Source organism: Pipistrellus kuhlii, unplaced genomic scaffold (genome assembly GCF_014108245.1).
Source record: "Pipistrellus kuhlii isolate mPipKuh1 unplaced genomic scaffold, mPipKuh1.p scaffold_m20_p_13, whole genome shotgun sequence".
NCBI lineage: Eukaryota > Metazoa > Chordata > Mammalia > Chiroptera > Vespertilionidae > Pipistrellus > Pipistrellus kuhlii.
In genome coordinates this window covers 13,492,600-13,519,310 of record NW_023425438.1, presented here as the reverse complement: position 1 = coordinate 13,519,310, position 26,711 = coordinate 13,492,600, and the positions used below count along the sequence as shown (strand labels likewise).

Below are 26,711 nucleotides of genomic sequence, written 5' to 3'. Positions count from 1 at the left end.
AGGTTCCAATACGGGCTGGATGGCTCCTTGCTTTCCTAAGGCCCACATCTGCTGCTCTCTGCCTTTGCAGGGAGAGTTGAGAGAGACGGCCAGGAGAAGAAGAAAGGGGCAGGGTTCAGGTGAACCCAAATTCCTAACATTCCTGCCTGATTTTGGGGGGGCGGGGAGCAATTGGGGATGTGGGGCTCTGCCCACTCACCGCTTGTTGGAGACATTGGTGGTGAGAGCTGTGACAGAAGCTAGAGACACACAGTCTGGATCCATCCCCTCCGCCAGCCGAGTGCCCAGGCGGTCAAGGTCATCCATCTCCAGCACTGCTGGTTCATCTGGGGAAGAAGGAAGGCTGGTTAGGTGGGCGGGATGGTGGGATAGAGGTGGTCTTTACCTTTGCGCTTTGGCTTTAGGGAAGCTAACAGCTAAATTCAAGGTGTATCTAGTAGCATCTGCTAAGAGTATTATAATCTATCTTGATCTTTCATTGATTTTAGTGATATCTGGTTTTGCTTTTTAATAAAATGGAACTCTTCTATGGTATGGTACTTAAGCACTGAGTAGCCTCATGGAAGAGGTAGGAAATGAAGGACACACACTGATATACCACTCATAACAATAGTTACCATTTACTGAGTGGCTACCATGTGCCAGGTACAATGCCAGGCACTTTATGCACATATCTCTAGTCCTCATAGCCATGCCCACCAAGATGGGTGCTATTCTCATGTCACACCTGGGGAAACTGAGGCTTAGGAAGAAACGTATCCATGTAAAATAGCTGCTGGAATTCAGAACCTAAGCCTGTATTAATGTGTATTACTCCATTGAGACACAGAAATGATGACTCTAAGAAGCCACCCAAGTGTCGTTGGTTTGGGCCTCAGCCAGCAGCTGTGTCCTCTCCACAGCTGGAGTTGGCATGGGGGCAAGAGGAGAGGAGAAAGATTCTGGGGCCAGTGGGACATGGGGACTGCAGCTGGGTGCCTGGACGAAGGGCATGTGATCATAGGACCTGGGTCAGAAAGCTGCACACATCTTTATTCACTCCATTTCTCCTGTTTTCAGCCTGTCTCACCTCCTCCCCAGCCTGCTACTTCGGGGGGGGGCGGGGGAGTGCCATAGGCCACTCCAGCCTCCGGGGCCCACCCTGCCTCTCTCTCAGGGCCTTCCTGCAGCCCCCAGAAAGGGAAAAGCCAGGACCGGCCAAACATTCTAGGGAGTCAGGTTTTGCCCCAGAAATAAGGAATTGACCTAACAGCTTCTGTTTTTTGTTTTTTTTTTGTTATCCCTACTCTAACTATAAATCTCTAGGCATCTCTATGGAGAAAGCAGAATGGGGGCAGAGGGCGGGAGGGGCCTTTCACAGACAGGCCAGCTGGGCAGGGAGCTCTGCTTGGCTCTAGTCTAGCGTCTAGAGATGAGGTTCCATCCTCAGGCCTCAGCTTACACAGCGACCCCTGCCGGAGGGCCACTGTCAGGGCCTGGCTCCTCCGCCAGCCAATGGGAGGTCAGGCCCTGCTCACGTGTGGCTCCTCCGGCCAATCACAGGAGAGCCTGGCTGCAGAGAGGTGGGGTTTGGTCTCGGTGCAGAGAGATGGCTAGTCCGAGGGCAGGTGCACACGTTTGTACCTGGTCTTAGGGTTTCCTCCTTGTGGAGCCGGTTCTTCCCGAGCTTCATGGCGGAGAACACGCTCCTCCCGGTTCTGTGAGAGGTGGAGGGAGATGGATGCCAGGAGGAAGACACACCAACAGAAGAGCAAAACCCAAGAGAAAACGCAAGGGAAAGGACATCCAAACCCTAGCCCCTCACCTACTGGTACCAAACTTCCCGAACTGGAAGCCAAGAGGAGGGGGGATTTGGGCAGAGGGAACCCCACCACTTACTTTCCTCCCCGAAGCCTTCCCACCACCGAGGAACAACAGGTCGGGAGCCAGCAACTAGAGAAGGTGGCCTGGGCTGACTCAGCCCCTCTCAGTCTAGTCTTAGAGCTCCAAGCTCCTCCAGTCCCCCAAGCTGCTCTTCTATGTCCCTGCTCCCCACAACCCCCCACTAGGTGGAAAGCAAGACAGCCAACCCAACACAAAGCATCAGAACAGAAGCCAGGAGCAGGACTCAGAGGGGCAGAGGCAGAGGTGCTGGAGACATGGTTGAAACTAGCTGGCTTCTCAAACGGCCCTGGAGCTCAAAGCCTGCCCTGTCCGTCCCAACCTCCCTGCTCTCTGGGATCCTCTTGGTCCCCCCCCCAAAAAGGAGAAAATGGGCTCTTTCCCACCTGTCTTTGGTCCTGGCTTTAAAAGGCCCCTGCGGGCTGTTCCCTCTCACGGTGGAGTCTCCCCGTCCACCAGTCCCCAGGAACGTATGGCAGGCTCCATAGTTCCTACCTCTTCCTCTGGCTTGGTGTGGCCTGGTGCCCTCAGGTGCAAGGCCCTGCAGTCGGGGGGCGCTGAGGGAAGGGGCGGGGGTCCTCACTGTCCCTTCTGTGATAGCCCCGCAGCGGAGCCTGTGGTCCCCGGTGCCAGGAGGGACCAGCAGTAGGCTCAGCATGGGAAAAAGGCAGTATTCCTTTACTCCATCAATATTGCATTAGTCCGATACCTGACTCCGTCCACTTCCCATTGTCCCTCCTCCTGGGTGTGGTCCTGTCCTCCCGTAGGCCCAAGTGGGGTGAGGTGCCAGCTGCAACCCTAAACGCACCTATGGCTGAGCCCACCCATCTTGGGCCATGCACCTTCCTGTGGAGGCTTGACTATGGTTCTCAAGACCGCTGTTCTCTCTCTCTCTCTCTCTCTCTCTCTCTCTCTCTCTCTCTCTCTCTCTCTCTCTCTTTTTTCTTTTTAAAATTTTCTCCACTTTGTATCACTTACAAGGAATTTGGTATTGGATTTAGGGCCCACTTGGACAATCCAATAGGATATCCTCATCTCAAGATCCTTAACTTAATTGCATCTGCAAAGACCACCTTTCTAAATAAGGTAATATTCACTGCTTCCAGGAAGTAGTACATAGACATACCTTTTTTTGTATGTGGCTACCATTCAGCCAACTATATATATATATATATGTGTGTGTGTGTGTGTGTGTGTGTGTATATATATATATATATGTATATGTGTATATATATATATATATATTTTACATAGATGTAGATCCCTAAGATTCCGTGATGTGTTAGCTCAGTTAATAAACCCAAGAATGTTTTCCCAATAGTTATTTATTCCACAGGCATATTCCTTACCCAAGGCCCATGCTCATTATGCTAGTTAACGTGAGTTGGGCAAAACCATTCTGTCCTTGGAGAGGTGGCCTAGAAACCCCAGGCCTCTCTACTCAGGGTTGGAGAGCCAATCCCATCCCCCCTCCCCAAACCTGGCCTTTCCTTTCCTCTCCATCTGCCAGGCAAGACATGGACAGGTGTGTGTCTGTCTCCCAACGGGAGAGCCACCAAGGACCACCCCTTTCATTGGCACCAGCTCACAGTGTAGGAAGCACCGGGCATGTTCATGGTTTCCTACAAAGGCATTGGGCCGGTGAAGGGAGGCTGGGGGACACTGACCCGCCTGTGCTCTCCAGCATCCTGCTTCCTGGGACGTGATAATGGGAGGAGAGGGAACGAGATGTGCTCTCAAGCAGGAAAGCAGATGCCTTTGGAACCTGTCACAGCGCCAGTTAATGGAAAGCGGCTTGCTACTCTGGGCAGAGGGCAAAGGTTATTATTGAAATAAATGTTAGTTGGTGAAATTTGAAAATGATCCATGTGGATGAAAGATTTGGACTTTTTTTTTTTTTTTAATTGAATCGTTTGATTAGGTTACTGGTGGCTGAGGTTAAAACTAAAATTCTGCACTTGGTCTAGGGGGATTCTTTAATTACTAAAGATATGTGGTGAGAAAGCCAATAATCAACTTGGTGAAAAATTATTTTGCAACCAAGTGGTGTTTTTTTTAATTTAAATTCCTGGCTGTATGAAAGTAGAAGAAACAGGGCCAGGGTGGTGGGCCTCTAGGGCCCACTGAGGATTTATGACCACATTTGGGCTTTCCCTTCCTGGATTCATCAAAGTCAGAATGCTATGCACCTGCAGGTTAGACCGCGACTTCTCTCTAGTCTAGAGAAAAGACTTTCAAGTTAGTTCACTCATTGTAAACCCTTTTTGCATCTGCAGATCTGATGACTTCTTTACTGCTTCCATGGCTCAGATCTAGAAGGATGTCCCTGAGGTTGGGAGATGCACGGGGGGTCCTGAGGAGAGCTTGGGGTTCACAGTGACTGGGAATGTGGCTGCCCAAGGCTTCTCCTTGAGACGGCCTTCAATGGGCCTGTCCGGTCTCCTTAGCCCAGACCTTGGGAGAAGCAAAATGCTGCGGAATAGAAGCAGCGTGCGGGGATCTTCTCTGGATCATTTCAATGTCAACGTGGGGAACTGTTCCCTAAGTGCTCCTTTGTGGGGTTCTTTCTCTCATTTTCCATGCCCCAGCAGCGGTAATGTCATCGCCGCAGCGTTTACCGTCACCTCTCAAAGTGTGTGAATTTCAGTGAGTGTTGAATGGTCTGCCCACATCTGGGCAGGACAGTTGGCCTTTCACACAGGACCCTGGCTCCAAACTGGTGTGCTGGCCCAGGTGCCCTTGCCGAACCGCAGGCCAGGCAGCCCTGTGCACGTACCCCCACGTTGGCCGGGGACCTCTCTCCTCAGCTCTCCCCCGTGACCTACCCCCCTTGCAAGGCCCGAGCAAATAGCATCATGGGAACAGATTCGCCCTCTCCCCAAACCAGACTGTCCCAGAATCTCACAGACTCACAGGGAGCAAGTGTTTCTCCATGGCTCTATTCTTAAATTTTCTTTACTGCGCTCACGCCTATTTCCACTGACTGCTTCCTAGCGGAGATAGAAACGAACAGCAACCTTCCACAGCTTTCAAACCAGTTCCCACACTTTTTCTTCTTTAGGCTAAAAGAGTTTCAACTTGTTCAATCTCCTCTTAGGAGTCCCATTTTCCTACCCTTGTAATCAACCTAAGACCCTGCACATTAAGTTAGAATAGTAAACGCCAGTTTACTTCATCTCACATGTTAATTGGAAATGGCAAGAGGCTAGAGCAGAGCAGTGCTAAGGAACCAGCATTTACAGTGGACCTACTGTGCTCTCGTACTGTGAGACACCCCTTAGTTAGTCTTCCTTGGGCCTCCAGGACTTCATGTCCATCTGTCCAGCCCTGCCTTGACTCTAAAGGCGGTCATTGGCTTCTTGAGCCTTCCAACTCCTTTGACCTCCCACCCTCCCACACAGGGACACCTAAGGCCTGACTCAGTGGTGGGAGCTGAACAGGGAAGTGGAAGCGGAATCAAGACACTGAAAAGAGGGAGGAGGGAATGGAAATCAGAAGGCCCGGCCACTGCCCAACCCACCCTTATACCTCCCTGTCCTTCACTCCCTCTCCCTGCCAGCCCCTGGTGCTGACTCCACCAGGACAGCCCATGACTAAGCCTCCGGCAGGGGCCATCCCAACATCCGCATCCTGTGGTGAGGACCCTTCGAGCCCCGTGGGCTCCGCCCTGGCCTGGGACACCTACTTGTGCTCGCCATCTCTGCCTCCCTTGGTCTTCTCTTTGCCTTTGCTGAGCAGGGAGAAGAAACGAGGAGACAAGGGGACAGGTGTGAGAGGGCGCGGGCCAGAGACACTGCAGACTTAGCCCCTGGCCCTGCTGACCCCCATACTCCCCATTGGCCTCTTGTCCCACAGTCCCCTCGCCCCAGAGCCTCTCACTTCAGCACACCTAAGCCTGTCGGGTAGGGATCCCATAGGGCTGGGGAGGGAGGGACCTGGAGCCCTGGTGAGGGCAGAGGCCTCAGGGGATCAGCTAATCTTCTCCACCCCAACGTCTAGGGATGTCTAAATGTGGGTCACAGGGGACTCAGGGGAACTCAGGGGAGCCGGGCCACCCTCCAGGCCTGAGCCACCCTACTCCTTTTCTAATCCCCTCCAGTGGAGTGGGGTCCTTCCAGGCTCCGAGGGTCTCTGAGAAGACAGGTGGGCAGGAGGAGGTGGGGCCATGGAGGGCAGGAGGGCCAGTAGGTGGAGAAGGAGAAAGAGAGAGTCTAGAGTCCAGGAAATCCAAGGAAAGCCCCAAGCCTATAGGGCGGCTGCAAGAGAAACACCTTTGGTTGTTCTTTCTATGATGTGGCTTGTAGGGCCACCACAGCAGCGGAGCCCAGAGATCTGCTAGGAGTGCAGTCCACTGGCCTTACACAGAGGGAGAATGTGTGCATGTGAGTGCGTGCAAACACATGCGCACTTGTGTGTGTGTATGCACACAGGTGTGCTGAGTATCACTTCGGAGATTGAGGCGAATACATACTGACATGCAAGGGCCCGGAGCCCGGGGTTTGTGCATCTGAGAGCAGAGTGCCCCGGGACTGGTGATGCATCCCCTCTCTGCAGTACTGACAGCTGGGATTGGGGGAGGCATGGAGGACCTTGCGGGTAAGCGGACCCGCTGGCCAGGGTGCTGTGAAGCTCCAGCTATGGGCCGCATTTGTTCGAGAGCCCTTGCTGTGAAGTGACCAGAGCTGAGAAGAAGTTCCATCCACAGCGGGGCCCACACTGGTAGGCCTGAGAGAGGGACGGCAGCTGCTGTGTGAGCCACCACCGCCCAGGTGGGCAGCCCTCCCGACTGTCCAGAGGCCCAGAGAGCTGTTTCCCATGGGCACGGCCCCAGGATCCAGAGTATCCTGGGTCCCTCAGGATCTCGGAGTTGGATGGGAGCCAGGATGCTCAACCCGTTCCCGGCCCTGACCCAGAGGGTCTAGTGGCTGGCCAAAGTCACTCAGCCAGTTAGGATGGGACCTGAACTTAGCTCTTCCGGTTCAGAGGTAGCGCTTCTTTTCTTGCAGTTGGTGGCCCTTACATGGCCTCCAGTCTTGTCCCCAGAAAGCCCTTTCTCAGAGCCCACCTGCCATCTCAGACAGCCCCCTGCCCGCCCACACTTCCCCACAAGGGACAGAGGGCGGGGACCAGCACCCCTGGCTCCCCCCGGGTCTCGGCTTCTCCTCTCACCATTTCAAGCCAGATTCCTGACCCTTTGATTGTCACCAGCCCTTACAGGGGGCAGCACTCCGCACCCCAGTTACAACCTGTCCCTCAGGCATCCCTTCGGCTCTCCCCACAGCAGTCAGGGAGGAGCCTCCTTTGTCCTGACCCCCATTTCACAGGAAGAGGGCATGTGACTGGCCAAGGGCCGCAAGGCTGGTGGGAGTCAGAGCTGGAGAACACAGACCTGGCCCTCCCGAGGCCAATTTGCAAGCTCTTCCTACTCTGCCTGGCCTGGAGTCCAAGGAGGGCAGGCCCCAAGCTGGCTTGGGTGATTCCTTCCCCACCCCCCACCATCCCCGCCCCAGCTGCCTGAGGTAAGGACCAGCCGCTTTTGTCACAGGCGGGTGTGGTTCCTGTGACCTTATTACTGTCACCCCCAGGAGGCTCCCTGAGGTTCTGTGTGTGCGGCTGTGTGTTTTTTTTTTTTGTTTTTTTTTTTTTTTTGTTTTTTTGTGTTTTTGTGTGTGTGTTTTTGTTTGTGTGTGTGTGTGTGTGTGTGTGTGTGGAGAGTGGTTCAAGTGCAAAGAAGAAAAACATATTTGTTCGACAAGAGTATCACATTCAGTTCCATTAATGTGTTTTTTTCGGAACAGGGACTGAATACACTTACTTGGAAAGGAAAGGGTGGAAGGAGATTGAGGAGATAATTGCAATGCGAGGGAAGCATCTCCTCTCAAAACCCACCGTCCCTGGATGCACCCTCCGCTTACCTGCATTTCACACATCACCACCAGTGACCCAGGAGCCTCTGGACAATGTTTTACTAGCCCAGATGCTGCCTGTCTGGGCTCTAAGCGTAGTACAATTATGTTCCCCTCGCCCCCTTTTTTGGGGTAAAAATCGTGCATTTGGGAAGCACAGGCCTGGACACAGCCTCCTGGTGCTGGGATGTGTTCTCAACAGAAGAGCAGAGAGAGGCTGGGTCCCAATCAGGACCTCTGGCTTCACTCAGGCAGGAATAGGCCACCTTGCTGGGCTGTCACTGGCCAGGGCAGAGGCCAGGCTGCCTGGAACAGAGAGACCAGGCTCCTCTGCGGTGAGTTCTGGAATAGGGGCCTGGGGTGGGGAGGCTGCGGCAACACCTTTCTCCCTCTGCTATGCCTTTCGAGCACGTCAGCCTGTTCTCTGGGCTCAGCCAGGCCCACGGGGGCCTCCTGGGGGACTAGGCATCCACTTTGTGTCTTTGGGGGCATTGGGCAGCCAGAGGTCCCAGCCTGTTACCTCCGGAAGCTCTTCTCGCCCGGAGCCCGGGAGCCAAGGCGGGAGTTGGGGAGCAGCCCATCCGTCTCCTGGCTGTCCTTCTCTTCCTCCTGAAGGGACTCGTCTCCCAGGAAGTCCCCATCATCCCAGGAGCCCACGGTGCCATCCGTGTCCTGATACCGGACCTCCACGCACAGTCTGGTCTGGAGGGAGAGAGAGGGGTGGTGAGAAGCGAGGATGGGAACAACAACCAGAATCCCACACAGTGGGCTGCGTTGTGATGTTTGCAAAGCGCTTACCCACCCTTAGCTCAGTGGAGGAAGGCAAGCTGGGTATGATCCTTTCCCATCTCCCATTTTGCAGATGAGCAAGCAGAGGCTCAGAAAGATGGACATTCACAGTCAGCCAACTTAATAGGCTGCAGCTCTTGGCTCTATTCCTCCCAGGTGCCCACGGTCAGGGTCCACCCTGGAGAGTTGAGCTCGGAGTGGGGGTGGACTCTCTGAGCCCAATGTATCCATAGTCAAGAGCATCGTCCAGTGTCCCAGTGAGCGGTCACCCTCTTGACCTCCGAACCAGGGCTGCCTGAAGGGAGGAGGGGTGGCCTCCCTGAAATCGGCTGACCTGAGTCACCTCCTCATGTCTCACTCTCCATCCACGAGGATACCCCACCCTGAGCCACTCCACATGTGTGGCGTGCCGGCGAACAGGCCCTCAGGAGACCCCACAATGGGCAAGTCCAGGTGCTATCTGGGGCCACCCACCTTGATGATAGCGTTGTTGTCATCAATCAAAGTGTCGGTCACCTCCACGTGGTTCTCCTCCACCACCTTCTGCAGCACCATGCGGAAGGTCCCGATGAGCCTGCGGGCAGGGGACAGGGGTTTCAGGTGGAGAGGCCAGAGTGAGGATGGAGGGAGGCTGTGAGTGGCAGGGGAGGGTAGCGCGGGCTGGAGAGAGGGAAGTTTGTTCAGGCCCCTGGCCGGGGCTGTGGAGGGTGGCCCCACAGCCAGGGTGGTGTGTCCAGGAGGTTTGTGACCCCCGATGGCTGTGTGTGGTGTATGTGTGAGACCCATTTTCTGGGACTGCTCGAGGGCAGTGAGATGTTCACAAGGGGATGTTCGCAGGCCAAGGAGACAGGCTGGGGCGGTACAGCCTTCTGTTCTCTGGGCACGTGGACTCGGGGTTCCGCTGAGCCCCTGCAGAGCCGCGTCCGGATGCCCAGCGAAGAGGCTGCTGGGGAAGGACTGGACCCGCGAGCAGCTCCTCCACGTTCAGCCCCACTAACCGTGACCACTGGTGATGCCCACCGACGGGCACGCTGCCAGCTCCTCGAGAGTGAGGGCCATGTGATGGCGGGACCCCCATTCTCCCCTGGAGCGGCAGCCGGTGCTGTGAGTAGCACAGTCTTGGAGTCAGAGGCTTTGGACGGATTGGAAACAGCACTCTGACATTCACCAGCAAGTCGCCTGCTTCCCGGGCAGCTGACTTGGGCTCGCAGCCCCAGTTCTCTCTGGACTTGGCAGCGGCATCCTTTATAGGACCAACGGAGAGCTGGGAGCACACAGCGCTCAGAGAGCAGTCTGGCCATGGGGGGCAGGGGGTTGTGTTCCTGAGTGTGTCTCCAGGACAGGATGGGGTGCCCGTTTCAGCCTCTATTTGACATTCCCAGCACACCCGACATCCCAGCATCTGCTGGCTGAGTTAATGAACACAGTGGGCGCCCAGTTAATGCTGAGTTGAGTCGAACCCCATTCCACACCGTGGCATGGAGAAGGGACTCAGAGAGCACCCCCCACAGGCAGCTCCGCAGGCGGATGCACACATGCACAGGCCTTCCTGTTGAAGACAGCAAGGAGGGCATCCTCAGTGTGAGAGAGTGGGGGGTTGGGGGGTGGTGGTGGCAGGGAGGCGGGGGGTCATCTGGTGCTGCCCTTGGTTTATAGAGGAGGAAGGTGAGAAAGAGGAAACAGGAAGTGACATAGCAGATCAATGGCAGGTCCAGGTTAGGGGAGGTATTGAGTGAATTTCCACTTAACAAGCGAGGAGTCCATGGCAGGAGGAAGTGCGGGAGCAGCCACATTGGGTGCATAGGAAATGCTTCCCTCTGGAGCTCAGAGTCCCACCTGCCAACCCAGCTCCCTCCCCGAGGGCAGAACTGTCCACCCCATTCCTCCTCTCTAAGCCTGAGCAGGCTTCTAGGAGCTTCTCTGACATCCTTCCGCCATGAGGCCTGTCTCCAGCTGGGGCAGTGCACAGAGACCATGGCTGGCTTGGGCTCAGGGGACCTGGACCACGCCACCCCCAGTCCGCAGTTCAATTTTGTCTTTATAAAGTGAGGGAGGAGGGTTCCAGCTTCCGTACTGTGTGGACATCCTAACAGACTACAGGCATGAAAGCACACCTGGTCTTCTCACAGCCTCCCTCTTTTGGTTCTAACTCAGGGGTTCAGACTCCAACACGAAGGGTCATCGGGAGGGCCTGTTAAAACACACAATCCTGGTCGCACTGGCCCCCACCTGGTCGCACTGGCCAATATTTGATGGCTGGCAGGGGGAGGGGAGAGGCAGGCCTGACCTGTAGCTTTTGCAACTTCATGGTGCACACATGCCCCCCCATGGTGCACACACTCCCCCCCATGGCCAATCTCAGGCTTCCCAGGGGAAGCCACTGAACTTGAACTTGGAGTTGAGAGAGACTTACACCCAGCACATCTGCTCCAGCTCCAGCTCAGCTTCCCCCCCCCCCCATCTGATTCAGCAGGTGGGACCAGAAAATGCTTGTTTCTGACAGGTTTCTGATGCTGATGATGCTGGGCGGAGGGGGGGAGGGGAGGAAATGGAGGTGGGGAGGAGGCGTCGGGCACACTGAGAATGTGTTCTACTGCTGCCCTTTGCTGACTGGAACCTCAGGCTTTTGGTTCCATGCGGAGCTGTTTAGCACTCCATGAAGGCGGGCACTCAGGGACACCCTTCCCTGGCAGCTGCCCCTGAAGGCAGAGGAAGGGCCAAGGACAAGCAGAGGTGCTGCAAGGTGGCAAGACACCCCCCAGGGGGCAGGATGGAGCTGCTCACCACGAGGGCTCAGAGAAGCCTCTGGCGCCTTCCAGGCCTAGCTAAGGTCAGAGTCTCAGACTGTTAGACTTGGGAGCGGCCTGGAGGGGAGTGTGTCCAGCCTTTTCGTAGGAAAGAGTCACTCAGGCATCCTCAGTGACACGTTCTCAAGCCCCTGCCTGACTCCCCTTACGGAGCGCACTGCCCCACAGCTACACTCACCGCTGATCCACCTGCCCTGGCTTTAATTGCTTTAATCACACCGTCAGCTAAGGTCTGCCTCCTGGCCAGCTCCCGCCCTCCCCGCTCCCCATGCCCTGGCCCAGGCCCTGCGCTCACACAGATTAAACGCCACACTTAGAGGGAGGCAGGGTAGGCAGCGTGAGGAGCTTGGGCTCTGAAGTCAGACAGAGGTGGTGTCTGAGGGGGATTCTGCCGCCTGGCAGCTGTGTGGCTTTGGCTAGCTTTCCAACCTCTCTGAGCCTCGCTTTCCCCTAAAGAAGGCGATGCCACTTGCTTCGCTGTGCGGAGGTGAGAACGCTCAAGTGAAACTCCTCCAACACTGCACACTGAGGTGTGGGCGCCTTCTCCCCTCAATGCGCGGGGGGCGGGGAGGGGGGTGCTGTCTGGTCGGCTCATGCAGGGCTTTGGGGGCAGATGCACAGCCTCGAGGAGCTGGGCCCCAACTGTGGCCGGGAGGGTGGGGCTGGGACGTGGGAGCCAGCGTGGCCAAAAGAATCAGCTTGTCACAGACCCGCATGGGGACTTTACCTCCTAATGGTTCCCCCCACCTCCTCCCTCAGGAAAAATAGAAAACAATAGTCTTTGAAATGGACAATAGATATCGTCTTGGTCTTGTGTGAAGTATGAAGAAAAGCATTTTTATAAAACTTGGTTCTTCCTATAGGTCTGTATTGTATCATCTAAGCAAAAACAATGCTTGCTATAAAAAACACAGCTTCCAGCCGAAACCGGTTTGACTCAGTGGATAGAGTGTCGGCCTGCAGACTGAAAGGTTCCAGGTTTGATTCCGGTCAAGAGCATGTACCTTAGTTTCGGGCACATCTCCAGTAGGGAGTGTGCAGGAGGCAGCTGATCGATGTTTCTCTCTCTCTCTCTCCCTTCCTCTCTGTAAAAAATCAATAAAATATTGTATATTTTAAAAACAACAAACAAACCAACGAAAAACACACACAGCTTCCATGAGCACCCAATCCTTAATACTGCTTCCAAAAGAATGGGGCCCTTCAGCCCCCTCTATTGGCAGGAGGGAAGCCCTGACTTTGGGGTGCATGCTGACACCCCCCCCCCAGGGTACATGCTGACATCCCCACCCGCAGGCAAGCCCTCCCACCCCGGCTGCCCCTGTCCAGCCTGGCTGCAGACTCTGTGGGATCTGCCTTTTGCCTCTGCTCCTCCAGGCAGGTCAGCAAGGAGCAGCTGCCTGGGAGGCTGGGGCCCAGGGCAGTGGAGGAAAGACGGGCTTAAGTGCCCCTGGAAAGGGGAGGTGTAAGGTCCTTCGCTCTGGGGCCAGGAGCACTGACCTGGGGTCAGCAGGTTGAAGACCTGGCTCTGCCCTGACCCTGCGGTGTGACCCTGGGCAAGGGCCCTCTCCAGGCCTCAGTTTCCCCCAGGCTGTTAGGTGAAGGAGCGGGGACTCAACCTTCTGTCCTCTGACAGCCTCCCCTATGGGGCCCGTCCAGATTACCCATCTCAGAAAGGGCACCCCCGCAGCTGCCTGGGAGGCCGGACTGGCCCCAGGGAGGATCCCCAGGTGGTTAGCCAGCAGGGAGGGGGCTCAGCGCAGACAGCCTGCAGACTGACCACAGTGGAGCTGCAACCAGGCACCAGGACCTGTCAATAATTCATCGCTTTCCCCCTGGGACCCGGTGTCAGGTGCCCGAGGCCTCCACTGCTGTCCTGGCTCCTGCATTATTCAGGAGACCAGGGCCTGGGTCAGGCCACACACACATACACACACACACACACCCCTGCCAAGGGTCCTGGACAGGCAGAGGGGAAGCACACGATCTTCTGGACCCAACCCTCATCCTCATGGGAAAGTCCAAAGTTCCTGAAGGCAGGGCCAAGCAGGCGAGGGGTCTTCTGGCCCCTGACTCGGACAATTTCTCCCTCCTCCGCTGAGGGACCAGTTTCCAAGCCGCCCTCCAATCCTAGGACAAATGGGTCCCATTTCTCACACCATTTCATGTTTCTCCCAAATGCATGCGTCATGTGACTGGCTCTCACGTGGAGCGCCCTCAAAGTCTTCTGATTCCTGTTCCCAGATCCTCCCACCCCGGGCGCCCTCTGACCCACGGAGAAATGTATCAATATTTGTTCACCCAGACAAAGGCGTCAGGGGCTTCCTGGGTGTAGGCACCACCCCACACAGTGGGTGTGGTTTTGCTGGTTAGTAAGCCCAGAGCAACTGGTTTTTGAACCCAAGGGAGAAATTGACGTTTATTATATTTAGCCATCATTCCAAACGGTCCAAATCATTCAGAATTCTGCCTCTTGCCCAAAGAGAAGGACGGAGTCTTGGCTGAAGCTCTAGTAGTGACCATGCTCTCGGTAGGCGCGCTTCATCGCAGAAGGTAAGCTCCATGCGGACAGGCGCCTCCCTACCTCAGCACCTGGTTCTGTGCCTGACACACAGTAAGCACTCAGGAAACAGTTGGGGGAATGAATGAAGACAGACATCTACCTCATTTAACCCTCACAGCTTCCCTTGAGGTTAAGTACGAGTCCGTTTTAGACACAAGTGTACTGAACGCGGAGAGATTATGGAACCTGCCCAGGGCCACACGGCAGATGGCCGAGCTGGGACCCGAGATCAGGTGTGCCTGACTCCTCAACCATCGGACTTCACTGCCTCCGAGCTCTCGTCTTCCACGGGTGAGGCACGTTGGCCCTCAAGGCTACAGGGTCTATGGGAGGATATTATCAGCCATGACATTAGCTTCTCAGATGGGTAACTGGTCCAGTATGGTGTAAGGGGGAGACTGAAAGACAGAGACAGGAAGGTATGACAGCACTGGGGACAGACAGGATGAACAGGAGGGTGAGGTGTTCTAGACCGACAATGGGGGAGAACATGGGGGAGCAGGCAGAGTTTGAAGATCAATGTAGGGCAGGCTATGGGTGTGGGTCCCTTTTACACCCAAAGGAGAGGGCAACCCGCGGAGCAGGGCGGGCCCCCAGCCCTGTCGGCCCACCTCTCCTCTCACTTACTTGTTGCTGAAGACTTTGCTGTAGTTGAAGATCTGGATCTCGAGCACCTCATTGTTGTCGATGCTGCTGGCCACCGGCCACCGGAAGATCTGAGGAGAGAGGGATGGCTGTGGCCTTGGGTGGGCATGACAGGGGGGGTGTGAGGACTTGGAGGGATCCCTGGTAAGCTGGCCCCTCACATGGGCCTAGTGCTGCCCAGGGGCAAGGTTCACATCTGGAATCTCATTTCATTCCAGCCACCCAGCCTGGTAGCATAGGTGCTATTGCCCACTTCTCTTTCAGAGATGGGCTGGGAGGGGTCCGGTGACCGCAGGAGGCCACAGGGGGAGTGAAAGAACCTAAGCCCAGTGCTCCTTGCATTGCCTCTCAGCGGCCTCCCAGTGCCTGGGATGTGCTCAGGAGTGGGTGGTGCAACCAGGGGCCGCTCCAGGGCGACAGCAAGAACTGTGGCTTGTGAGGTTGGTTTTTGCTGTGTCTCCCATCAGGATCCTTTTGCCTGTCCAAGCTCTGCTCCGAGTGGGAAGTCCAAGATCCCCCTTTCCGGTCAAACCAGCACTGACACCGGCAATGTTAATTTTGGGGACAGATTTTAGTAGGTCAGTGTTATGAGGGTCAGGCCCACAGAAGAGACAGCCCACGTCATTGTTGGAGATTTACCCTCGCCACTTCTTTCTTGACTTCACTATTAAATCAATAATAGCAATGAGTAGGAATTTGAGTGGGATTTTTCCTGATGCCCCAGAAATGGCAGCAAGGGCCCAAAACAGAGGCTGATGGTGCTAAGTTCCCCATCTTCTAAAGTAGGGGTGTCGAACTCAATCAGAGAAGGGGCCAAAATCTAAAATCCGGCCTAAATCGCGGGCCGAATGGTTTACTGAACAGTCATAAACTGTCATTGTGATGGAAACGCAGCGGAGTGCAGTGATGACAGCGCGGTGCGGGCCACATTGCAAGGCCTGGCGGGACGGATTTGGCCCGCGGGCCTTGTGTTTAACACATGTGTTCTAAAGAGAGCTGCCAACAGGCAAAGCTGGGCACCTCCCTCAGGGCTTCCTCAGAGGCCTGCTGCCCCCACCATCACCCAGCCCTCCGCCTTCCTGGGAGGTAACGGAGGCCGGGGAAGGACAGGTGGAAAGGATCTTGTCCTGAGTGTCTGTGTGGCTCTCTCCTGGGAGAATGGCTCAGAGGGTGGAGGAGCCACAGGAAGGGGGTCTGGCTGCAAGAAGTCTCCAGTGACATCTGCCTGGGCAGTGGTCTCACTGGCTTGTCCCCTGAGCCTCTTGGGAGGCCCACAGAGCACCTCGGGCCAGGCCATTGGGTGGATGGAGTATGTGGTTTTTGCTCTGTGGACCACGTGGGCTCTGGGAGGGATGGTCAGGCTGGAGCTGGCCTGCTGAAGTCCACCCAAAGCTGCCTCCCAGGGGGGTCCTGAGCTCGGATCAGGCAGTGACACTGTGCTTCTCCAGGCAGGAGTGGGACGGGGTGGGGTGGGATGGAGCCAGAGCTCCGGGTTGGGAATCCACATGGTGTGGCAGGACACCGAGGTCCTCCCGGATGTGCCCTAGGAGACAGCCGGCGTTGGCAGGCCTGTCCCCATGAGGGCTTCCAGAGCGGCCACACACACGTGGGGCCAGGACTGTGGCCCGGAGCAGCCGGACGGGGGGAGCTGTGCAGGGCCTGAGGAGGCATCCCTGGCCCACCCTGTCTTGAGCCACAAGCCTGAGAAACGAGAGAAGAGCGGGTGTAAAGAGGATGACAGATCAGAGCAGTAAACCCTTCTGATGTTGACTTCGAATAACGGAAAATGACCAGAAGTCTGTGATGTCTATTCAAACTGCCCTGAGCCCAGGGCATCACCGGGGAGTGTGAGAGAGCAGTGGAAGGCAGGGACTTGTAAATTTTGTTTCGTTTTTATACCCCATTGACTTCAGACTGCCATTTACAGAGAACTTTCTACTATGCTGGTGTGTGTGTGTGTGTGTGTGTGTGTGTGTGTGTGAATGCTTTAGGTGCATGGATTCATTTAGTCTTGGCCCCAACCCAAGAGGCTGGCAATGTGCCCTCTGCTGTAGAGACGGAAGCTCGGAAGCTCGGGCTCAGAGAAGCAGCAGGATCTAACACTTGGTGGTTAGCGGTAGAGCAGGCCCCGGGGAGGCTTCTGGGAGCCCAGCCTACACTCCTGCTATTTCAAAGCCATGCTTCCTTCTCCCAGCCTGGGGGCTGAGGTGTTGGGGGACATGGGCCAGTCTGGAAGGCCACTTCCAATGTGGGTGGAGACTATCTCAGAAAAATGGCCTTCATGTCCCCTCTCTCTGGACTGACCAAGTCCCAGGGAGGCCCCTGATGCCCCCCGCCCCCTGCACCCTGCCCTTTGCCCTGTGGTCAGCTGGAGCTATAGAAGAGGGAGGAAGAAGCAGGGAAGGGAGGGAAGGGCTCTGGGCAGGGCCTTGAGCTGGAAGGAAGAGGGCAGGTGAGGGGCGCCCACAGGCCCCGTTAAGCAGCCCCCGCTCCCGCTGCCGGGCTGCCTCCAGCACAGCTGAGCATGCGGCTTGCCTAATGACGTTAATGAAGTTGCTTTTGTGGGGCTTCGGGGAAATAAACAAGTGCAGGAAGGCCGGAATCAGCAGCTCCGTGCTGAGGGGAGAGGGCTGGGGAGCCGCCGAGCTCCCCGTTTTCTCGGGGTGAAGGGGCAGGGGTGTTGATCCCCGCAGGGTCTGTGGTGAGGTCTGGGCCTTGGAACGGGCTGTGACCCAGTTGTCCAGCTCCAGGCGTGGCCGTGACCTGGCTGGCCGGGGCGGCAGGGTTCCTATCGGCCCAGCAATCTAGGACTCCACGGAAGGTTTCCCTGATGCAGGCTGGAGAAGGACCTGGGTTATCCTAGCTTCATTGACCCCGTCTGGATTACCTACATTGATTGGCAGGACAATACCCTCACAAAGGCAGTCTTGTAGATTTTGGAGAGGAAAATCTCAGGGTGTGCTGCAAAGCTTTAGGGTACAATGGGACGCATTGGCAGGGCTATACGCTCACAAAGGCAGTCTTGTAGATTTTGGAGAGGAAAATCTCAGGGTGTGCTGCAAAGCTTTAGGGTACAGTGGGAAGTGACTGTCTTGGAATTTAAAGACTTAAGACTCCACAGGACTTTATTCTTTCCCTTGGCCGTATCCCCTGAGGCCTGGGTTGGGTGAGCTCAAGGTAAAAGCAAAGCGGGCAGATGAGATCCCCTTTACCCTCCACCCCGAGGGCTCAGCAGGCCCATTGTCCCTCTTGGCTCTGGGTCCATCTCCCCACTAGACTGGGCCCCTCTGAGGGCAGGAATGTGTCTTGTCCACTTTGCAAGTGGCCCCAGGCTCTGGAATCAGAGGAACTTGGGTTCATACCCTGAAGTGGCTACTTATCACCTGGGATGATGGCTGCCAGGACGTTAGAGCCCTCCTGAGGCTCAGCCCGTCCTCCACAGGCCGAGCGAGCGCCCAGCAAGGAGCAGCTGCTTTTCCTCCTCTTCCTACAGGCGCTGCTGTCATCTGGCCGCTCCTGTGGGGTCTGGCCACACGGGGCCTGGCTTAGAGCCCAACTGGCTTGACGTGGGTCTGCTGTGGCCCGTCCTGTTTCTCCTGGCCTGGCAAAGCCTCTCTCTCCCTCTCTCTCTCTCTCTCTCTCTCTCTCTCTCTCTCTTGAATGCAGGATCTCAGGTTCCAGCCTCTGGGAAAGGAGACACCGGGTCCAGGCTCTGTTTCCACCCATTGTTGCCGGGAGCATTGTTGCCCCTCCTCCCCTCAGCCCCGCCTGCAGCAGCCCTGCGTCCTTGTCCGAGTAGGGGGAGGGATTTGCTTTCCTGTCTTCTAGTTCATTTTTCAGCCGTGCAGCCATTCTGCCAGGCAAGCGGAGCAAGGCGTATACCCCATTCTACAGGAGGGGAGCCCGAGGCCCAGACAGGTTGGGTGGCCAGCCCCGGGTCCCAGAGGCGATCGGTACCTCAGTGAGGACTGTGGCCCAGGGCGCATGACTCGCAGCCAGCGCTTTGGGCTAGGGAGCTGGTTCCCAGGGCCCCATGCGGGCACAGTAAGGACGAGAAAAGGGGTTTCTGGGAAGCCAAGAGGCCTTTGAGGTTTTGTGAGGAGCAGTGGGGGTTCCTTCCCACGCTTGTTCTGGGGCCACTGACAGGCTGGTTCCTTCGGGGCCAGCCGGGAAGTTCAGGGTTTGTCCGCTCCAGGGTGGGGAAACAGGTGCAGGCCTGGGTGCAGCTCCCCTGGGCCCTCCCTGAGCAGGGCGGGCGGCTGGCCTCTCCTGCTCTGGCGGGTGTGCACTACTGACCGATGGTGGGCAGGTGTGGCCACTTCTCAGAGGGAGAAATGGAAGCAGGTGTGAGGGGATGGAGAGAGTCCCACCCAGCAAAGCCTGTGGGGTGGCCAGGCCCAGGAGTAGCTACATCCAGAGGAGGCTTCAAATCAAACCTAGGAGTGAACTTCGAACCCCAGCTTTGCCACTCAGCTCTGCCACGGGGAGGACTCATGTTCTTGGAGCCTGCGTTACATCTTCTGCAGGTGGAGGTTTGGTGGGGAGACTCGCTCAGGAAGCAGCTCAGTGCTGCTGCTGCTGCTGGAAGCTGCTGTCATGATCCTCTGATGCCTGTTGTGGGGGCCGGGGGCGGGGAGTGCTGGAGGGTCCTGAACACCCAAGTCATTTAGCATCCTTGCCCCCATTCCGCTGAGTGCCAGGGGTCGCCCCTGTGCCAACCACAAACTCCGCTGCCCGCCCCTGGGCGAGCAGGACCTTCCCCAGGTGAGAACAACTTCTCATCCCAGCGCTCCTCTGACAGTGGCACGTGCTTCTGCTCATCCCTCCTTGGCCGCCGCCCCCTCCCTGGTCTCTCCGCGCTGGCACAGGGCTCCCCATGCCCAAGTCCCTGCACGAATCCTCATGTGCTGCTGAGCCCGGGCCTGGCACACGCTAGTGCTAGAACGTGGCCCCGTGCTGGGGGGCCATGGACTGACTCTCCCGCGGCCCACGCCAGGGAGCACGGGGAAGGACACGGTGATTAACTTGGAATGTCATGTACACCTGGGCTCAGGTGTCCCAGGCGCCGTTAATGGAAAGGAGTGGCAGTGCCCTTGGAGGGGCATCAGGTTGCTCCCTGGCTGGAGGCCTGGGTGGACATGTCCCCTGGGAGACTTGGTGAGGGGGAGGGAGTCTGCAGGCGGAGGCCCAGGGAGGCAGGACTGGGGGAGAGTGGGCCAGACAGCCCACATCTTCACCAACCAGCCGCTCCCTCTCGGGGCCCCGACTGAGGAAGTAAGGAGAGGAAGAGGATGGATAGGGGGTGTAGTGGGCATGCCTGAGGGCAAGACAACTGGCTGAGCACCCAGCAATCGGACTGTAGTCACAATAATCCCTCATTTTGTCAATCGTTTTACAAAGAGACTTCATAGCACCAGCATCCCCATTTGACAGATGTGGGTACCGAGGCTTAGAAACTGAGACAGAAATTCACACCCCCAGGAAGCAGAGAAGGCCAGGGCAGAAGAAGAAGAAGGCACAGCCTGGGGCTGTAGTGATCAATGGTTGCTCCAGAGCCCGATAAGAAGGTCGTGGTGAGAAGGTCGCAGCCTTGCTCCTCAGGGTCTGTAGCCCTGGGCCTATGGACATGATTGTGGGATGGGCCCAGGGTGAGGAGGAGACAGAGGTTCCGAGTGGCCCCTCAGGGTGGTGTCTGCTCAGCTAAATGCCAGCCGCAGAGGGAACAGTCTGCCATAGGCCCTTCCAAGCCCAAACCCAGCCAGATGTGAGAGCTAGAGCCTGGAGGAGGGGTGAACTATAATATAAAAGGTGAACTATGATAAAGCTCTATCTATCACATCTGCTTTGTGCCAAGATGGTGACTTGAGACTGTTGGTTCTTGCCCCAAAGTCAACCTGGAGAAATTGCAGAAGCAAGAGGGAAGTATGGATTCCAGAAAACGGCGAACAAATGGGTAAACAAATCAGAGAAGCCCAGGGAAAGCGAGGGCTGTTTGGCTGTGTGGGTGGATGGAGGCTGACCGTGGGCGGGGGGAATGGAAACGGCGGTGGAAGACCAGGTCAGAGGAAATATTTGTACCTCTGCCCTTACCTCTCCCCGGCATTACCCCGGGGTGCTCACTGCTTGCTCCTTAATGGATAAGGTTGGGATAACAGCCTTGTTGGGATGGGAATTGATGAAAATAGGTGTTGACAGACCAGCTGCTCATACTTTCTCTCAGGGAACCCACACAGTTCGTTTGTTAGAAAGCTAGACTGCCTTCTGTCAACCATGTTTCTCCTTTCAGGCTCAGAGATGAGGCCCTGACTCTCTCTGGTGACTGAGGCGCTTCTCGAGCTCATCCCACCCATCAGTCCTAGAAACAGACACAGCCGAGCCGGCCTGTGAAGGCTTCTGACCAACAGAGTGGCTGACACCAGAGGGACGTGAACAGCCAAGTAAGGAGCCACTGGAGAGGTCCTTCCTACAAAGGAGACAACACGCTGAACAGACATGCCAGCTGGAGCGGAGTCATGAGAGTCAACGGACCATAAAGAAATACATTAGCAGTGAAACAAGGACAAGGAATCATAAAGAAGAACAAATTAGTAAACTTGGAAGATCAATTTGAAGAACTCCCTCAGAAGATAGCAGGAAAAGTTAGACCAAAAAAAAATAAAAGCTAAGAAATCACAGCTAGAAATATAAGTACTGACATCTGATAATAGGGGCAGGCCAAGAAGAGAATTATATAAAAACGGAATAGAAGAAATATTTGAAAAAAAATAATGGAGATAGAATGTTCTATAATAAACGAAGGATAAAAAGGCCCACAAAATAGTGCAAAACAGGAAAGATAAGGAAACGTAAAATCAGAAGCATTATAATAGAATTTGAGTATCAAAGATAAAGGGAGTACACTTTTTTTTTCCCAGAGAGAAAGAAAATGTCATCCATAAAGCGACAAGAATCAGTTCGCCATGAGCCTTCTCAATAGCAACATGGGGTGATATTTTTGAGGTTGTGAAAGAACTTTGAACCCAGAGTTTTATATCTAGTGAGACTCATTCAAATTGAAAGAAATAAGAAAAAATATTCTCAGAGTTATAAAGCTTTAAGTATGTTACACAAAGTCCCAAACTAAATGCTTTTGGAGGAAGTACTCGAATAAGAGGAAAAACAAGTTCAAAGGGAGAGAATATTTATTTATTTATTTATTTATTTATTTAGGCCACATGTGTCAAACACAAGGCCCGAGGGCCAAATCCGTCCCGCCAGGCCTTGCAATGTGGCACGCACCGCGCTGTCATCACTGACTTCGCTGCGTTTCCATCACAATGACAGTTTATGACTGTTCAGTAAACCATTTGGCCCGCGATTTAGGCTGGATTTTAGATTTTGGCCCCTCCATTTGGCCCGCGATTTAGGCTGGATTTTAGATTTTGGCCCCTTCTCTGATTGAGTTCGACACCCCTAAATTTTTAGGCTATCAGTTGGGATACATAATCGTTTACGCGGGTAACTACCTTGAAAACAAAAATAGAATGAATAACTTTTCAAACTGACAGAAGAAAACATGACTTATTCAATGGAAAGCTGGAAAGGAGAGAAAAGCAAGCAAACAAAAGTATAGTAAATGAAAAAATATAAAATAAGATGGTGGTAGAAATAAGCCTTGTAACAATCACAATAGATGTGCATGGATGAAACTAATCAATTAAAACTCAAAGACTCTCATATTGGGTAAGAAAATAAGGTCTAGTAATACATGCCCCAAGAAAACACAATATTTCTGTGTTGTATTTAAAAACAGAAATATTAAAAATAAAAAATGACAAACATATGACAAGAAAATAAAAGTGTTGAAAAGATATACCAGGCAAATGAACCAAAATAAGTCGAGACAGCAACCCTAGTAATGGACAAAATAGAAATTAAGGTAAAACACATCCCAAGAGACAAAAAGGGATATTAAATAACGGTAAAAGGAAAAATAGACAAGAAGATATAGCCACCTTGAGCATAAGAAACCAGTAAGAGTTTCAAAATACATCAAGCAATAACTGATGGAACTGCAGAGAGAAATATATAAATCAACAATTATAATTGGAGGTTCTATTACAGTCCATTTTGAAAGCGATCGATCAAGCAGAGAAAAACAAGCAGAAAACAGAATAACCTGATAAGCTGGAGCTTGTGTAAGATAACATACGCTTCAGCTTATATTGCACTATATGGAGAACCCTACACTTAACACATTCCTTTCAAGCAGAGGAAGCATTTATGACCATGAATTACATCATAACAGAAATCTCAATAAATTCCATCGAATTAATAGCATATAACTATGTGCTTGGATAGTAATGCAATAAAACTAGAGATGAATTAAATAAAGAGCTAAAACATATGTATTTGGAAATCAAATAATATATAACTTGGATGTAAAAATCATGAGGGTGGGGTGGGAGAGGTCAATGAGGGAAAAGGGACATATAAAATACTTCCAACAATAAAGATTTTTTTTAAAAAAAGAAAGGAAATCATAGGGGAATGTAGGAAATATTTAAAACTGAATAGTAATGGAAGCACTGCCTCCTGGGGGAGCATGTAAGTGAAATGTGTAGGGTGACCAACCCATCTTGGTTTGACCAGGATTGTTTCACTTCTGGCTCTGAAAGTCTGTGTCCCAGGCGAACCAGGATGGTGCTCCCCCTCATGTGTGTTGGGTGTGTCCCATGGAGCACTGTGCAGCAGGTAGAAGCAACGGGTTGGCATAACCAGGACTATGGTGCTCAGTGAAACAAAATATCCAACGCAGCACCATTTAAAGAAACAAATTATAGACTCGCAAAGCAGTGATAATCTTGTAAGAACACACAGGAAACCAAGAGATACTCATTAAACCCATTAGAGTGGTTGGTTGTGGAGGGAAGGGATGTGGGAATAAAAGAGAACGCACACACACATGCAGACACGCATACAAACAAGAGTGGGCCGTGTATGAAGGGAAAACGTAACCCTCTGAGCCTGAGGTTTAAAAGAGGAAAAAGTGCTTTCCTGGGAGACCGTGGGGAGGCACCCTAGCTCCTAGAGAGAAAGGGGTGAGGTTTCTGTGGGGTGGCTTTGCTGGAGGGCGGGTGGGCTAGCCTGGGCCCTCCACAAACACAGGGAACTCCTGCTGGGCCCTGCGCGGAGGCTCACTTTGAGGCCTTCAGCACCAGGGGCCTTTCCCAGGGAGAACCAGAGGCCCTGCCTGGCAGCAGGCGGGTCAGCGGCCTCAGGGGCCTCTCTTGGGCAGCAGTGCCTGAATGGGGCCTGAGAGATGGGGCTGTGAGTGTGTGGGGGGCTGTGAGTGTGTGTGGGGGCTGTGAGTGTGTGGGGGGCTGTGAGTGTGTGGGGGGGGTGTGAGTGTGTGTGGGGGGGCTGTGAGTGTGTGTGTGGGGCTGTGAGTGTGTGTGTGGGGGGCTGTGAGTGTGTGGGGGGCTGTGAGTGTGTGTGGGGGGCTGTGAGTGTGTGGGGGGCTGTGAGTGTGTGGGGTGCTGTGAGTGTGTGTGTGGGGGGGTGAGTGTGTGGGGGGCTGTGAGTGTGTGTGGGGGGCTGTGAGTGTGTGTGGGGGTGTGAGTGTGTGGGGGGCTGTGAGTGTGTGTGTGTGGGGCTGTGAGTGTGTGGGGGGCTGTGAGTGTGTGTGGGGGGCTGTGAGTGTGTGTGGGGGTGTGTGTGAGTGTGTGTGGGGGGCTGTGAGTGTGTGTGGGGGGGTGTGAGTGTGTGTGAGTGTGTGTGTGAGTGTGTGTGGGTGTGTGTGTGAGTGTGTGTGTGGGGCTGTGAGTGTGTGTGGGGGGGCTATGAGGGTGTGAGGGGGGGGGCTGTGAGTGTGTGTGTGGGGCTGTGAGTGTGTGTGGGGGGCTGTGAGTGTGTGTGGGGGGCTGTGAGTGTGTTTGGGGGTTGTGTGTGTGTGGGGCTGTGAGTGTGTGTGGGGCTGTGAGTGTGTGTGGGGGTGTGAGTGTTGGGGTGGGGGGCTGGTAAGTGTGTGAGGGGCTGTGAGTGTGTGTGGGGGCTGTGAGTGTGTGGGGGCTGTGAGTGTGTGGGGGCTGTGAGTGTGTGTGTGGGGGGGTGAGTGTGTGGGGGGCTGTGAGTGTGTGTGTGGGGGGTGTGAGTGTGTGGGGGGCTGTGAGTGTGTGGGGGCTGTGAGTGTGTGTGTGGGGGCTGTGAGTGTGTGGGGGGTGTGAGTGTGTGTGGGGGGCTGTGAGTGTGTGGGGGGTGTGAGTGTGTGGGGGCTGTGAGCGTGTGTGTGGGGGTGTGAGTGTGTGTGTGGCTGTGAGTGTGTGTGTGGGGGTGTGAGTGTGTGGGGGGTGTGAGTGTGTGTGGGGGGGCTGTGAGTGTGTGTGTGGGGCTGTGAGTGTGTGTGTGTGGGGGTGAGTGTGTGTGGGGGCTGTGAGTGTGTGTGTGGCTGTGAGTGTGTGTGTGTGGCTGTGAGTGTGTGTGGGGGGCTGTGAGTGTGTGTGTGTGGGGGTGAGTGTGTGTGTGTGGCTGTGAGTGTGTGTGTGTGGCTGTGAGTGTGTGTGTGGGGGGCTGTGAGTTTGTGGGGGGCTGTGAGTGTGTGGGGGGCTGTGAGTGTGGGGGGGGCTGTGAGTGTGTGTGTGTGGCTGTGAGTGTGTGTGTGGGGCTGTGAGTGTGTGTGTGTGTGTGGGGCTGTGAGTGTGTGTGGGGGGCTGTGAGTGTGTGTGGGGCTGTGAGTGTGTGTGTGTGTGTGGGGCTGTGAGTGTGTGTGTGGGGGTGAGTGTGTGTGGGGCTGTGAGTGTGTGTGTGTGGGGCTGTGTGTGCGTGTGGCTGTGAGTGTGTGTGTGGGGGTGTGAGTGTGGGGTGGGGGGCTGTGAGTGTGTGTGGGGGGCTGTGAGTGTGTGTGGGGGCTGTGGGTGAGTGTGTGTGTGGGGGTGAGTGTGTGTGTGGGAGTGTGAGTGTGTGTGGGGGGCTGTGAGTGTGTGTGGAGGGCTGTGAGTGTGGGGGGCTGTGAGTGTGTGGGGGGCTGTGAGTGTGTGGGTGCTGTGAGTGTGTGTGGGGGGCTGTGAGTGTGTGTGTGGGGCTGTGAGTGTGTGGGGGGGCTGTGAGTGTGTGTGGGGGCTGTGTGTGTGTGGGGCTGTGAGTGTATGGGGGGGCTGTGAGTGTGTGTGTGTGGGGGTGAGTGTGTGTGTGGGGGTGTGAGTGTGTGTGGGGGGCTGTGAGTGTGTGTGGGGGGGCTGTGAGTGTGTGGGGGGGTGTGTGAGTGTGTGTGTGGGGCTGTGAGTGTGTGTGGGGGGCTATGAGGGTGTGTGGGGGGACTGTGAGTGTGTGTGTGGGGCTGTGAGTGTGTGTGTGTGGCTGTGAGTGTGTGTGGGGGTGTGAGTGTGTGTGTGGGGCTGTGAGTGTGTGGGGGGTGTGAGTGTTGGGGTGGGGGGCTGTGAGTGTGTGTGGGGGCTGTGAGTGTGTTTGGGGGTTGTGTGTGGGGGGCTGAGTGTGTGTGGGGGTGTGAGAGTGTTGGGGTGGGGGGCTGTGAGTGTGTGAGGGGCTGTGAGTGTGTGGGGGGCTGTGAGTGTGTGAGGGGCTGTGAGTGTGTGGGGGACTGTGAGTGTGTGTGTGGGGCTGTGAGTGTGTGGGGGGTTGTGAGTGTGTGTGGGGGGCTGTGAGTGTGTGTGTGGGGCTGTGAGTGTGTGGGGGGCTGTGAGTGTGTGTGGGGGGCTGTGAGTGTGTGGGGGGCTGTGAGTGTGTGTGTGGGAGTGTGAGTGTGTGTGGGGGGCTGTGAGTGTGTGTGTGGGGGTGTGAGTGTGTGTGGGGGGCTGTGAGTGTGTGTGTGGGGCTGTGAGTGTGTGTGTGGGGGTGTGAGTGTGTGTGGGGGCTGTGAGTGTGTGTGTGGGGCTGTGAGTGTGTGTGGGGGGCTGTGAGTGTGTGTGTGGGAGTGTGAGTGTGTGTGGGGGGCTGTGAGTGTGTGTGGGGGGGGTGAGTGTGTGTGGGGGGCTGTGAGTGTGTGTGGGGGTGTGTGAGTGTGTGTGTGTGGGGGTGTGAGTGTGTGTGGGGGGGTGTGTGAGTGTGTGGGGGGGGCTGTGTGTGTGTGGGGCTGTGAGTGTGTGGGGGGCTGTGAGTGTGTGTGGGGCTGAGTGTGTGTGGGGG

At 55.2% G+C, this 26,711-nt stretch overlaps 1 protein-coding gene across 7 annotated transcripts in view; it reads right to left on the bottom strand.

The window, feature by feature from the left end:
• OTOF (otoferlin) overlaps positions 1 to 26,711 on the bottom strand; it is a 71,893-nt gene that overhangs the window by 33,384 nt on the left and 11,798 nt on the right. For 4 of the 7 annotated variants that reach the window (XM_045580613.1, XM_036434992.2, XM_036434989.2 and 1 more), the window contains exons 3-8: positions 14,574 to 14,662; positions 9,051 to 9,150; positions 8,308 to 8,489; positions 5,567 to 5,611; positions 1,624 to 1,697; positions 200 to 326 (exon numbers count right to left, since the gene is read on the bottom strand). In XM_045580613.1, the coding sequence (XP_045436569.1) occupies positions 200 to 326; positions 1,624 to 1,697; positions 5,567 to 5,611; positions 8,308 to 8,489; positions 9,051 to 9,150; positions 14,574 to 14,662 (617 nt within the window). The remainder of the gene's footprint in view (positions 1 to 199; positions 327 to 1,623; positions 1,698 to 5,566; positions 5,612 to 8,307; positions 8,490 to 9,050; positions 9,151 to 14,573; positions 14,663 to 26,711) is intronic. The other 3 variants (XM_036434991.2, XM_045580614.1, XM_036434994.2) reach the window with 1 other exon arrangement.